The sequence below is a fragment of the Neovison vison genome, chromosome 7 (assembly GCF_020171115.1).
Source record: "Neovison vison isolate M4711 chromosome 7, ASM_NN_V1, whole genome shotgun sequence".
NCBI lineage: Eukaryota > Metazoa > Chordata > Mammalia > Carnivora > Mustelidae > Neogale > Neogale vison.
In genome coordinates, this window is record NC_058097.1 from 178108904 (window position 1) to 178123899 (window position 14996).

At 36.1% G+C, this 14996-nt stretch overlaps 1 protein-coding gene across 2 annotated transcripts in view; it reads left to right on the forward strand.

The window, feature by feature from the left end:
- Window positions 1-14996, forward strand: part of QSER1 (glutamine and serine rich 1) — a 76166-nt gene that overhangs the window by 49498 nt on the left and 11672 nt on the right. For both annotated transcript variants that reach the window (XM_044259032.1, XM_044259033.1), the window contains exons 5-9: window positions 1202-1530; window positions 2505-2621; window positions 3148-3281; window positions 4509-4726; window positions 12591-12728. In XM_044259032.1, the coding sequence (XP_044114967.1) occupies window positions 1202-1530; window positions 2505-2621; window positions 3148-3281; window positions 4509-4726; window positions 12591-12728 (936 nt within the window). The remainder of the gene's footprint in view (window positions 1-1201; window positions 1531-2504; window positions 2622-3147; window positions 3282-4508; window positions 4727-12590; window positions 12729-14996) is intronic.

Consider the following 14996-nt stretch of genomic DNA (forward strand, 5'->3'; position numbering starts at 1 on the left):
GAATTTACTTAGTAATTCTAGTAGTTTTTTAGGCGATTCCTTAGGCTTTTCTGTACACAAGATCACGTCATCTGCAAATACTGTTTTATTTCTTCAGACATCTTTCTGAGGGGAAACATCTAGTTTTTTACCTTTAAGTATGATGTCAGGGTTTCTTTTTTTATAGATGCCCTTTATCAGGTTGAAGAAGTTCCGTTCCATTTTTAGCTTGTTGAGTGTTTTTATCACAAGTGTTTAAATTTATGATGTTGAATTTTGCCAAATGCTTTTTCTTTTCATCTAGTAAGATGATCCTGTGGTTTTTGTCTTTTGTTCATAACATCGTGATTGATTGCTGTTGAAGTATGCATTTCTAGGATAAAACCCACTTGGTCATGATGTGTAGTTCTTTTTATATGTTGTTTGATTTGCTTATATTTCTGAAGATTTTTGTGTTTATATTCATGAAGGATAATGGTCCTATGGTTTTTCATGGTGTTTTTGTCTGGTTTAACTATTGGAATAATTTAGTCCTATAAAATGAGTGCTTACTCCTATTTTTTTTTAAGCTTATGACGGATTAGTATTCATTCTTCTTTAACTCTTGGTAGAATCTACTGATGAACTCTGTGGGCCTGTGCTTATCTTTGTGGGATACTTTTTAATTGCTTTTATTCTCTGTACTTATTGGTCTATTCAGATGTTCTATTTCTTCTGGAGATTTTTTTAGTGGTTTTCATCTTTCTAGAAATTTATCCATGTCATCTAATTTGTATGTTAGCATACAGTTTTTCATATTATTTTATAATCCTTTTTATTTCTATAGCTCTTAAGGCTTTTTCAAAGTATGTTGGAGTGTTGTTTTCCCTTCCTGCATCAAATTGGCTTTTCTTCTATGAATTCTTCACAGCTTTGGTCAGTAGACCCTTCCTTATCTTGCATCACTTTTGTGTCTCTACTTAAAAATATTTTTGTGCTACTTAATGGACTTAGGTAGGGGAAAGTGTAGCTTGATGGGAGGCTCAGTCTGATTGTCATCCAGATGTAATTCCATCACTTTGATTCTTGGAAATTAACAGCCATTCTTTAATTTCTTATTGTAATATTCATTGTTTCAATTTGATGGTAAAGGCAATCAAGTCTTTCTTTTTAAACTGTTCAGATTTTACTCAGAACAAATGAATGTTTATTTGTATTACTGATTTGCATTTGCTTGATCTAGTTTCAGAAGCCCTGCGGGTGGCAACTACTAGCCCAACTGCCAATACTACTGGTACTTCTCCTCCTTCCTCCACCACTGTGGGTGCAGTTAAGCAAGAACCTCCCTGCTCTACTTCATCTGCAGTAAATACCCTGGAAAATACAAACTCTACAGAACCCCCAAAGCCCTGCGAACTGGATGGTCTTCCTTCAGACCAGTTTGCAAAAGGACAGGACACTGTTGCCATAGAAGGTTTTACAGATGAGGAAAACACAGAAAGTGGAGGGGAAGGCCAGTACAGAGAGCGTGATGAATTTGTGGTGAAGATAGAAGACATAGAGACTTTTAAGGTGATTTGAATGTTCACAGGTATATTCAAGGTCATAGTTTAGTGGGTGTGTCCTTATGTAATAAGCCTTCATAATGACTTTAGTAGTAAGATCTAGCTTGAATTGCAAAAAGTTATATTTTGATAGTTATTCTAAGTTATAATTATTAAATAAAAAATCAAACTAGCAGATATTTTGAAAAAGAAAGCAGTTTAAAATAATTTTGACTTCTTTCTGAGTGTTAGGTATTTCTGACTAGTCACTATACTGCATTTAGGTACTGGTAATTAGAGCTATTTTGAAATTTCATTTTGTTCAAGGCTCCCAAAATCATTGTATTGTTAGGAGTTTGGAGAAAATGAATTTTTCATTTAACAGTTTAAAGAAAATAAGAGAAATATGATGTAAACATAGAATTAACATATTTTCATAATTGCAAATTGTAGAATCATAGGTAGAATGTCAAATTTCATACTGAAAAACTTTAGCCATTTAAAAAAAATAGGTTTCAGAAACCTATCTGGGGGGGGTTTGGGGTTTTGTTTGCTTGCTTTTGATTTTTAAATTGGGGCAGAGAGGAGTGGCATTAAAAAGTATAAATGAGGAACATAACCTTCATATTATATGCCCTCCATTCACAATTAACTGCTGTTAATATTTTAGCATATTTGTTTCTGGTCTTTTTGAATACATTCATACTCTAAAAATTGTGTCGATTTATGTATGACTATCATTAGAAAACTTTCCAACAGTTACACAAAAGAGTAATTGGCTACTATGCATGTTGGTGTCCTCCCTATTTCTGGAAGAACTTTGGCAGAGACTGAATAGCAAGCTTATAAGAATTGTTGCAAAAGTTCAGGTAGGTAAAAAACAAAAGTTTAGCTAGATAGGTCTTTAATTTTCCTTTCAGCTCTAAGATTCTATAAATCTAGAATTTGTTGTCAGTTTGTATAAATATAATAAGTATAATTACATATAAATACATATTACAGGAGGCTTTAAAAACAGGAAAAGAACCCCCAGCTATCTGGAAAGTACAAAAAGCTTTATTACAGAAATTTGTTCCTGAAATTCGAGATGGACAAAGAGAATTTGCTGCTACCAATAGTGTAAGTAGAGTGCTTCTTTATATTCGTCTTCCTGGGTTTTTTGACAGCATCGTGATCCTAGGGAAAATACAGAATGATTTAAATTTAAATGTAATTTATATTGAACATTTCTGATAATAGTATAAAATTTGGTATATAATAGTCTGATATCAGTATGTAAATCCTGGCTTTTTAAATTATTATTATTAGTCTATGAAGAGTTCATATGGACTCAGAGGCTGTTATATTGATTATTCTGCCGTTCAAACATCCTGATTTTACCAGAAGACTTACAGAAATGATTTCTTTTGTACTTAATTTAGTACTTAATAGCATTGAGTAAGTAAGCATCTGGTAATTAGCCAAATGAAATTGCTTCTGTATTTGCAGTTAAGAAAAAGCCTGAAGTCATTTTTATTGAGGGTGAGAAGTAGCCCGGCCAGAGCTACATTTGAAAAACTTAGAGGATAGCAATGTAATAGTGAAGCCAACAAATTGTTATGTACAGAATGTTTAAGTATGTAATTCAGAGTGTTTCTTTCCTTAGTACCTTGGGTATTTTGGAGAGGCAAAGAGTAAATACAAAAAAATATATGTGAAGTTCATTGAAAATACAAACAAAAAGGAATATGTCAGAGTGTGTTCCAAAAAACCACGAAGTAAGCCTTCACAAACTATCAGGTATTTATTTTTGTATGTAATATATTTATGTAGCAATTATTGGAAGACTTATTTTTGGCAATGTAATTTTGTTAAGTTTATCTTCTTTTTAGTAATCTCTATACCCAATATGGGACTTGAACCCATGACCCGGAGATCAAGAGTCCCACACTCCTCTGACCAAGCCAGCCAGGCACCCTGGCAATGTTTTATATAGAGAATTACATCAATTAAAGAGTCTGATGAATTTTTTTTTTTATCATATACAAGTCTGAAAATTCAGTGTCTGCTGTAATAAGTGATTCCTTTTGGTATAATGAGAGAGGGGCTATAAAGCTCATGACTGTCTTTTGTGGGATGGGCACTCTTTTCTTTCCCAGAATCCTCGTGGTGTCACCTTAATATAGTAGAGGAAAAAATGGATGAGTCCATTTTTTGGATGCTCTTTGTGATCTAGAGTAGCACAACCTTTTTTGAAGCCCCCCCCCTTTTTATCCATAAAATGATGAAGTGTCCAGTTTTAAATGAAAATTTTGAGAAAAAATTAAAGACTTACACACTACTAAGCAAGTATACAATAGAATTGTCATATATTAATTATTGTGATTCTGGGTTATGTGGAGCATGAATCTGGAAGACAGATGACCTAGCCACATTCCTGTGATCTGTATGGGAAGAGGGCCATGATCCTAGACAGTCTCAATCTAGTGCTAGAAAGGTCTAGCTTGATTAAGGTTCCAACTTACTGGAAGCAGTGTACCTTATTTTTATGATGAGATTTTATCCATTCAGCTCTCCAGAGCTAATACAGCAAATCTTGAGGGGCTCTAGGACAAGTATATTTGGGTCTCCACATCCAAACATCCTGGTTCCACCTAAGGGTTTCAGATGGTCAGGGCTGGATATGGGTGTATCCTGCATTATTTCCCAAAGCCTTTGATCACTGGTTATACAGCCTCGTCCACAGGGAAATGAGTTCATAGGGAAAGAAGGAGTGAAGACAGAGAAATCAAAGTTGAATTAATAGTCCCTTAGTGACTGAATATTCAATGTCAGTGGTTAGAATGTATTTCAAGAGGATTTGGCGGGGGGAGTCATTGTTGGCGATGTATAGGACTTGGACTTCACTTTGGAGATGTTAGTAATTAAATATACTTTTCTTCACTAGTGTTACTCATTTTTGGTCTCAATTTATTTTAATCTGTCAAGATTTCAGTGTGTTAATGAAGTGTGTCTGTAACATTGCAGAACTGTTCAGGCTAAGCCAAGTAGTAGCAACAAAACTTCCGATCCTCCAACACCAAAAACTACAACTACAAAAGCCCCTTCCGTGAAACCCAAAGTTAAACAGCTGAAAGTAAAGGCTGAGCCACCACCAAAGAAACGGAAGAAATGGAAAGAGGAGTTTTCGTCATCCCAGTCTGACTCCTCTCCTGAGATCCATTCTAGTAGTAGTGATGAGGAGGGTAAGTTCTCCATGAAATGAATACCTCGATAACTTGAGACTGTCAGCATGAACAGAGAGAAGCGGTGATGCTCACAACTCAAAACTGTTTTATTTTTCGGGGGATTTACCTACCTAATTGAGTTCGGGTTAGGCTTTTATAAAAATAAATTCAAAAAATAAATACATCCATACCTGTATACCTGCATACAAACACAGATTCACATTGCCTGAGCACTAATTGAAAGCACGGCTTGCCCGCGCACACAACCGCACACAACCTTGTGAAGTAGAAGAAGCAGTGACCTGAAAGACTGTGGCGAGTTCTAACCACAGTAATGCCGGTTACCTCCGCTCTCTGGGTGGGGTGGGGATTATTAGATCACACAGTTTATACTAAATCCTGTCGGTCTAAACTTCTTATTTTATTTACTTATTTGACAGACAGAGGTCACAAGTAGGCAGACAGAGAAGAGGGAAGCAGGCAGCCCAACGCAAGGCTCGATCCCAGGACCCTGGGATCATGACCCGAGCCGAAGGCAGAGCTTCAACCCACTGAGCCACCCAGACGCCCCTGTCGTTCTAAACTTCTGAGTCTGTGTTTATGCTAGAAGAAACTATTACTCTGATACTGTAATTAATAGGGCATGTAATTTTTACTCTGAAACTAATTAATAGAGTATAGAAATATATATATAATATATACTTAGGTGTATGTGGAATGTTTATTAATTATATAATATCATGCATACTGCTCTGTATCTGCCCCTAGCCAACCAGCTGCCCTTGACTAAGCGAGGTACCCTATCTGTGCCTTAGTTTTCTCTTTTATAAAATGAAAAGGTTGAAATAGGTCAGCAGTTACCAAACTTTTTGTTTGTTTTTAATTTATTTTTTTTAGTTTTTTATTTTTTATTAACATATAATATATTATTATCCCCAGGGGTACAGGTCTGTGAATCGCCAGGTTTACACACTTCATAGCACTCGCCATAGCACATACCTTCCCCAATTTCCATAGCCCAACCGCCCTCTCCCTACTCCCCTACACCCAGCACCCCTCAGTTTCTTTTGTGAGATTAAGAGTCTAGCAGTTACCAACTTTTTGATCTTAGAACACTTTTTTTACTCTTAAAACTATTGAAGATACCAAGGAGCATTTTTGTAGGCTAGATGTAGATATAGATATAGATAATAGTTGTATTTACTTTATTAGAAACTGAACCTGAGGGGCACCTGGGTGGCTCAGTCAGTCAAAGGTCTGTCTGCGGCTCAGGTTATGATCCCAGGGTCCTGGGATTGAGCCCCACATCAGGCCCCCTGCTTAGCAGGGGAGTTTCCTTCTCCCCCCTACCCCTACTCATGCTCTCTTTCAAATAAATAAATAAAATCTTAAAAAAGAACAAAACTAAACTGAATTTGGGATAGTTGTAAAACACAAGAGTACACCAGCATACATTCCATTAGCCATCAAACTTGTTGTGTAATATATGCAAGAAAGATAAAGCAGTTCAGTCTAGGGCAGAGGTTGGCAAACTGTGGCCAGTGGGCCAAATCTGACCAATAGTCTATTCTTGTAAATAAAGATTTAACTAAAACACGAATTCATTTACGTGTGTTCAGATAGTTGCTTTTCTACTAGGTGGCAAATTTTGAATCATTGCTACAGAGAGCATATGACCATTAAAGCCTAGAATGTTTGCTCCTGGCCCTTCCAGAAAAAAATTGGTGACTTTTCTTCTGGAGCATAAAGTTGGAGGTAGGCAGAAAAAGATGAAAGGATGACAGAAGGCCACATATGCCAAGTTAAAGCTGAAAAGCCTGGGATCCTGCAAGCCCAGAAGAGTCCCTTGGAGGAATTTAAGTAAGGAGCAGTTGGAATTTGAATTACAAGACCTCATAGTTCAGGTATAACTCAAAGTCTGAACCTTAGTTGTAGCAGTAGGGGTAGAAGAGGGGGACGCATAAGAAATTCAGACTGATGGGGCGCCTGGGTGGCTCAGTGGGTTAAAGCCTCTGCCTTCGGCTCCGGTCAGGATCTCAGGGTCCTGGGATCGAGCCCCATGTCGGGCTTTCTGCTCAGCAGGGAGTCTGCTTCCCTCTCTCTCTCTGTCTGCCTCTCTCCCTACTTGTGATCTCTGTCTTTCAAATAAATAAATAAAATCTTAAAAAAAAAAATCAGACTGAACGTGAATGATGAATTGGGCATTGGGGGTGCTACTGAGGTTGATGGCCAGGTTGGCCTCTGACATTACAACTGTCATTGCTTGGGAGCTCATCTCAAAACTTATTGGAATGGAAATCGAATTGTAACAAAAAGTCTTCTTCAGGGCAACAGTCTACTTGAAATGTGTTGTTTTTAAAAGCTACTTAGAAAGTATGCACATCAGAATTTATAAAGAAGATACCAAAGAGCATTTCTTTTTTTTTTTTTTTCCAAAGAGCATTTCTGTAAGCTAGATGAAATTTAGTGCTTTGAGTATGTGTAGAAGGCAATATACGTAATTTTTGCAGTTAGCATTCCTGCCTACTGTTTAGAATGGAGTGGTTTGCGTTCTGAATGTGCACACCACTGTACTGCTTCCTCAGATGACTTTCAAGAGTTTTTCTTTATTGGTAACTTGAATTGTTGCCACTAGGTGTCAGTAATAGGTAAGCATTTTTAGTGTTTAAAAAGTCAAATATTGATGATAAACATAGATTTATAGGCTGGTGGTTTTCAAAACTGTTTCAAGACTTTTATAGTCTTCAGATTTATTGAAGATTCCAAAACACTTGTGTTTTTTTTGTTTTGTTTTTTAAGGTGTTATCTATTGATGTTTACCAAATATCAATTAAAATAACTTTGTAAAATATTTATTTAAAATAAACCCATTCCATATTAATATTTTTTAACAACTGTATTTTCCTAAAATAACACTAGTTATAAGAGTAGCATTTTCATATTTGCTTCTACATATATATTATTTTGGGTAAAGTATATAAAGAAAACCCAGCCTTGGGGCACCTGGGTGGCTTAGTCAGTTAAGCATCTGCCTTTGGCTTGGATCATGATTCGGGGGTCCTGGGATGGAGCCACACATCGGGCTCCCTGCTCAGTAGAGAGCCTGCTTCTTCCTCTCTCTCTGCCTCTCCCCCTGCTCATGTTCTCTCACATTCTCTATCTCAAGTAAATAAATATAAAGTCTTTAAAAAAAAAAAAAAAGAAGGAAAGAAAGAAGAAAACCCAGCTTTATGTAGATTTTGTAGTTGGGAAAGGGAGGAGTATTTTAATTAAAATATTTTAATTTTCAGACAATTATGGATATTTTCTTTGATACTCAGAAGGTTTTTATTTTATGAACTTGACAAGAAGTAGCTTTTTCAACTTTTCATGCTTGTTACTTTAAAGTGTATTGGTTTGTCTTACCTCCTCAATGTATCTTTAATCCATGAATGATTTTTATGACATTTTCCTTTGGTCATGTCTGTTAGCTCATTAATGTACATAGTCTATTTCACTTTTTCCCACATTTTAAAAAAATTGTGCTAAGATATATAAACATAAAATTTGCTGTTACAGTCATTTTTAAGTGTACAGTTCAGTAGCATTAATTATATTCACACTGTTGTGCAACTGTCACAGCTCTATTCCCAGGACATTTTCATCACACAAAATGGAAACTTTGTAACCATTAAGCAGTAACTCCCCATACCCTTTTCCCCTGTTGGTGGTAATCTTTAATCTGTTTTCTGTTTCCATGAATTTGCCTACTCTAAATATATCATATAAATATGCTTGTCTTATTTCACTTAACATGATGTTTTCAAGGTTCATCCATGTTACAGCACATTTTCACATTTCACATTTATTACTTATTACTTTTTACGGCTGAATACATTGTAAGTTTATCCCTTGTATGTTCACTTTGTTTATCTTTTCATCTATTGATGGACATGGGTTGTTTCCACCTTTTAGCTATTGGAAATAATGCTGCAGTGAACATTAGCATACAAATATCTGTTTGTATCTTTTTTTCAGTACATCTAGGAGTAGAATTTCTGAGACATATAATTGTATGTTTAGCTTTTTGAGGAACCACCAATTGATTTTCCAAAGCAGTTGCACCGTTTTACATTCCCACCAGCAATGTAGGAGGTTCCAATTTCTTCACTTCTTCACCAATATTTGTTATATTTTGTTTTGGGTATGTTGTTGTTGTTTATTGTAGCTGTCCTAGTAGGTGTAAAGTGTTATATTGAAATTTTGATTTGTATTTTCCTAACAACTAATGATGTTGAGCATCTTTTCAAGTGCTTATTGGCCATTTCGTTATTTTCTTTGGAGAAGAGATCTTTTGCCCATTTCTTAATGGGCAAATGGGCATTTCTCCTTTTGTTCTTGAGTTGTGGGAGTCTTTATATTTTATCCTGTTCTGTAGGTTGACATTTCATTTTTTATAATGTCCACTGGTGTACAAAAATTTGAAATTCTAATGAAGCCAAATTTATCTGTTTTTTTTCCTCTGTTGCTTAAGCTTTTGGTGTCATATTTAGAATCCATTGCCAAATGCAAGGTCATGAAGATTTACCCCTATATTTTCTTCTAAGAGTTTCATGATTTTAACTCTTACATTTAGGTCATACATTTTTACAGCATCAAAAAAATAACACTCATTAATACTACCACTGATCTCATCAGTAAACTCCTTAAGTATTGATTGGGATGTTGTCAACTTCATAGTGGTAGATACACATTTTCCAAAATTCTGATTTTCATTTGAAACCTCAAATTTTCTCATTGACAGCAAATGCTGTCAATTGTTTTTTTTTTGAGTGACAGGTCCGCTTCATTAATTTTTAAGAATACCATGTCTGCGGGGCACCTGGGTGGCTCAGTGGGTTAAAGCCTCTGCCTTCCGCTCAGGTCATGATCCCAGGGTCCTGGGATTGAGCCCCACATTGGGCTCTCTGCTCAGCGGGGAGCCTGCTTCCTCCTCTCTCTCTGCCTGCCTCTCCACCTACTTGTGATTTCTGTCTGTCAAATAAATAAATAAAATCTTTAAAAAAAAAAAAAAGAATACCATGTCTGGGGGTGCCTGGGTGGCTCAGTTGTTAAGCGTCTGCCTTCTGCTTACGTCATGATCCCAGGATCCAGGGATCAAGCCCTGCATTGGGCTCCCTGCTCCATAGGAAGCCTGCTTCTCCCTCTCCTACTCCCCCTGCTTGTGTTCCCTCTCTAGCTGTGTGCCTCTCTCTGTCAAATAATAAATAAAATCTAAAAAGAAAAATAAAGAATACCATGTCTACCAAATACGCAAGTCTGAATAGGCATTGTTTGTGTGTGTGTGTGTGTGTGTGTGGTCCTTTCAAATGAAAATGGTGTCCCATGGGGAGAAAAGTGACTAGTTCATCTTGTAACTCAAACAATTACATAGATGTTCTTCCTAGAGATAACCATCATAGTTCATAACAGAAGTGCTTATGTACCTCTGATTTCATCACACAGAATTAATATTAAGACATTTCCTCAATAGTAATGATTTAATAAAAATTTTTTACTGCTTCACCAAGAACTATCCTTTTTTTTTTTTTTTAATTTTTAAATTTTTTATAAGTAATCTCTCCCCAACATGGGGTCAAACTCACAACCTCAACCTCAAGAGTTGCATGCCCCACCAAATGAGCCAGCCAGGCACCCCAAGGACTATTAAGTGAAATTGGCCCCCCGCCCTCCCCTTAAAGGCATGGCAGTGTGTTGGCAGAGTATATGGCTACTAGTGCAGTTTGTGTCACCGCCTCCACCCATGCTAAGGCACCAGCAGTTACCCATCATTTTTAGAAGTATGAACAGAGTTAAAAAGATAAATAACATTTAATATTTTTATGAAAACAGTTTTGAAATCAGAAACAGGATCTCGAAGGAAACCCTAAGAGGTCCTTAAACCATACTACAGGAACTGCTACTGGGGCGCCTTTGTGGCTCAGTGGGTTAAGCCTCTGCCTTGGGCTCAGGTCATGGTCTCAGGTTCTTAGGATCGAGCCCCTCATCAGGCTCTCTGCTCAGCAGGGAGCCTGCTTCCCCCTCTTTCTCTGCCTGCCTCTCTGCCTACATGTGATCTCTCTCTCTCTCTCTCTCTCTGTCAAATAAATAAAATCTTTTTTTTAAAAAAAACCATAATTTTTTTTTTTTTTTAAAGAGCTGCTGGGGCACCTGGGTGGCTCAGTGGATTAAGCCTCTGCCTTCAGCTCAGATCATCATCTCTGGGAGCCTGCTTCCCCCTCTTTCTCTGCCTGCCTCTCTGCCTACATGTGATCTCTGTCAAATAGATAAATAAAATCTTTAAAAAAAAAAAAAAAAAGAACTGCTACTAAAGGCTATGATAATAGTTTGTTAATAACAAAAATTGCAACTGAGTAAATTTTAAAGACTAATTGGCTTTATTATTCGATTCATGGATCAGGCAACATCCCATCTAGCAAGTAGAGGGGAGGTCAAAAAGGCTACAGAAAAGGAAGGGTTTTTAAGAGTAGAGAGTAAAGGGGCGCCTGGGTGGCTCAGTGGGTTAAAGCCTCTGCCTTTGGCTCAGATCATGATCACAGGGTCCTGGGCTTTCTACTCAGCAGGGAGCCTGCTTTCCTTCCTCTCTGCCTACTACTTGTGATCTCTGTCTGTCAAATAAGTAAATAAAATCTTAAAAAAGAAAAGTAGAGAGTAGAAAAAAATTATTAAAGAATCCACTGTTTTAGGCAAGGTCACCTTCCTGAGGTGGATTGAAAGTTACCTATTAGTGGGCGCCTGGGTGGCGCAGTGGGTTAAGCCGCTGCCTTCGGCTCAGGTCATGATCTCAGGGTCCTGGGATCGAGTCCCACATCGGACTCTCTGCTCAGCGGGGAGCCTGCTTCCCTCTCTCTCTCTCTCTGCCTGCCTCTCCATCTACTTGTGATTTCTCTCTGTCAAATAAATAAATAAAATCTTAAAAAAGAAAAAGAAAGTTATCTATTAGTAAATTTCCTAGTGCTGACCAGGAAATTCCCATCTTGACTGGTTAAAGGTTACATTTTTGGGGTCTTAAAACTATAGACAGATTAGGTATTACTAAGTCTTGGTGGTTTACTGACTTGGGGCCTTAATTAAGTGATACCATATTGGACCTGTGGTATTTTTTTTTTTTAAGTTATGTGTTTGAATGAAAGTAAAAATTGACACATTTCTAATCTTGCAGGTTTTGCCATTGAATTTCAGTGAAATTTTCTCTCTGCATGGGCCATTTTATTTATTTATTTATTTATATTTTTATATATATTTATATTTTAATTTTGAATAAGCCTTGGCTCTGGCCAGAATTCTACATAATTTAAGTGTAGAAGTAAAAAAGAAAATATGGCTGTAGATGTCTTAAGGTCTCTTTAATCTAGGGAAACCATGAGTTCTGGAGTAGCACAAGCTGACGGCAGATGTCTATGGCGGGGTCAGGGAAGAAGAAACAGGCCCCCCAGGGCTGATGTTTACAAATGCTGGGCTGTTCTTGTGCTTCAGAGTCCCCTGGGAACACTTAGAAGTATATTTAAGCTTCGTTACTACTGCTACCTCCCCCTACCAACCTATTCCCTACCCTATCCCCCCAAAAAAAGATTCTATTTTAGTAAGTCCAGCAGTCTGGGTTCCTGGTTTGGTTTGGTTTGGTCTGGTCTGGTTTTAAAAGCTCTCTAGTGATTATAACGTACAAACCAGTTTTGGGAATCTCTACCCTGGGGTGTTTTTAAAGACCAAATGGGCAGAACTGAAAATTTGAAGAAATTTTATCTACAACGTTTGTCCTGTTTATAGGTTCTTGTTATAAATAAAAGTGTTTTTAAAGTTATCAGGAAGGGTCTTTAATATTTTGTCTTTTTTACTCTCCCAGAATTTGATCCTCCAGCTCCCTTTGTCACTCGTTTTTTGAATACAAGAGCAATGAAGGAAACTTTTAAGAGCTACATGGAATTGCTTGTTAGCATTGCTTTGGACCCTGACACAATGCAAGCCTTAGAGAAGAGCAATGGTACAGTCTGCTAAGTAGTGCCTTCTTGGTAGCGCTTCTTGGATCTTCTTTATTCTTGTCTATTAGCTGTGCACTTAATATATGGATTTTATAATAGATACCTGTACACTGTCAGCTCACAAATTGGTGATATGGATCCTATAAAGTAATTCTGTAATTCATGAATTATCAGTACTTGAACAGCTTTATATAACTACTCTCTAGTCTTCACTAAGTGTCTGTCTTACATGCAAGGTCCGGATGTCAATATATTCTGTTTTCTAACAATTGGAAAGATGAACTGGATAATAGTGGCAGAAGGATTAAAATTTTATATTGGTCTCTAGTTAAAGATACATCACAGAATAATTATTTTCTAATCAATTAATAATAAATCCATGTATTGTGTTATATTCATTAATATTATTCCTTTATATTCTTCCTTTAGTAACTTTTTCTTACAGTAAAATAGAGATGAAATTAATATCTGAAATAAACTGGTGACCTGTGTATTTAATGGTGCTCACTAACATTTACCCCTCAGCTACTATGGCATTCTCCAAGGACAACTGAAAAAAGGGAATAAAATTATTAATGAGCCAGTTTCCATTATCCTTCTATCAAAATGGATTGTGTGCATGTATGATCAAAAGATAGTAACAAAAATCACTAACAATATACTTCAACACAATGCCTAATAATACATATTATTTCCACATACTTTGATATACATTATTCTGTTTGATTCCAGAACAATTCATATAGCCATTTTGTAGATGACAACAGTGAGGCTCATAGAAGTTAAGTGATTTACTTAAGAGCCCACAATTTCCAAGTAGCCAAGAAATGATTAAAATCCAAGGTCTAATTTCTGGTCCATCATTTTTTTGACCATATAATAAGAGGCAGTAATCTCTACGTCAGTCATTTTAAAATCATGTAGAGCTAGAAGAAATATTAGAGATTACCTAGTCTAAAACATTTACTTTGTAGACTAAGGTTCAAAGAGATTAAATATATTTCATAGAGTTATAGAACAAGTTAATGGTAGAATAATCACAATTAAAACCCAATACTTAATTCCCCATGTTGGCATTTTTGCCATTAAATGTTTTTTTCACTCAATCAAAACTCTTGCATCATAGAATATACATATCTTACTTAGTACTGTTGATTCTGGAGTAGTTGTATTTTAATTGATTTTTTTTTTCTATTGCTTATCATTGTTTTGTTTTGTTCTCCATTTGCTATAAGGAGGAAAGACATTAATTGTTCTATTTTTAAAATAAGCAATAAATGTTTAAAACTTTTTTTGTGAAATGTAAATTCTTACAGTTTTTGAAAAGGTTTAATCACTACTAGAAAGATGTAACTATCAGGGTGTTGTATAGTGATCTTAGAACTCATTCCTCACTAAGGACTTGTTCTTCAATTAAAAGTGTTCTTTTTGTGCTTGTGTTTGTATTCCAAATACAAAGAATCATTTCATTCAGCTACAAAATTAGTAACCAGATTCTGAAGGTTATATTTTTAGGATATTTTCGGAAAAGTTATTAAAGGTGATTAGTGTTATAAAGTATATTATTATGCTGATAAATTTAAGAAATAGTCAAGTGACCTAAAATATTTAATACAGCACCAAAAGTAATAGTCTGATGAAACTGCTTTTCTTAAAGGAGCTTAAAGTTTTTCTAAAGTTTCTTTAGAAAAAGAGTGAAAAGTTTTAGTTAGGAATCTTTATCATACTTTTATTCTCCCCTTTTCTGAAATAACTATTTGGCTCTTATGTTTTTGAAACTGGATTTTGATCATTTTTCTTCCTGTACTTTTTCTTTGGCCCAAACTGAAATTAAATTAAGAATTTCATACTTGGGGTGTGCCTGCATGGCTCAGGTGGTTAAGTGTCTGCCTTCAGCTCAGGCCATGATCCCAGGTTCCTGTGATTGAGCCCCTCATTGGGCTCCCTGCTCAGTGGAGAGCTTGCTTCTCTCTCTCCCTCTGCTGCTCCCCCTGCTTATGCACTCAAGCTTGCTCTCTCTGTGTCAAACAAAATATAATATAAAATATAAATATTTTATAAAATAAAATATAAAAAGAATATCATGTAGTATTTCATAAAATTTTATGATGTCAGACAAATCTATATTTTATAATATTATTTGGATGATAAATGAGGTCTAGAGAAATTGGGCAATGTGCTTACTGGTCATTTAGCTGTCATCAGTCAGTTCTAGTGGCAGAGACAGGGTTAAAACCCAGGGCTTCTGATCCTGTCATCCTGCTATGCTG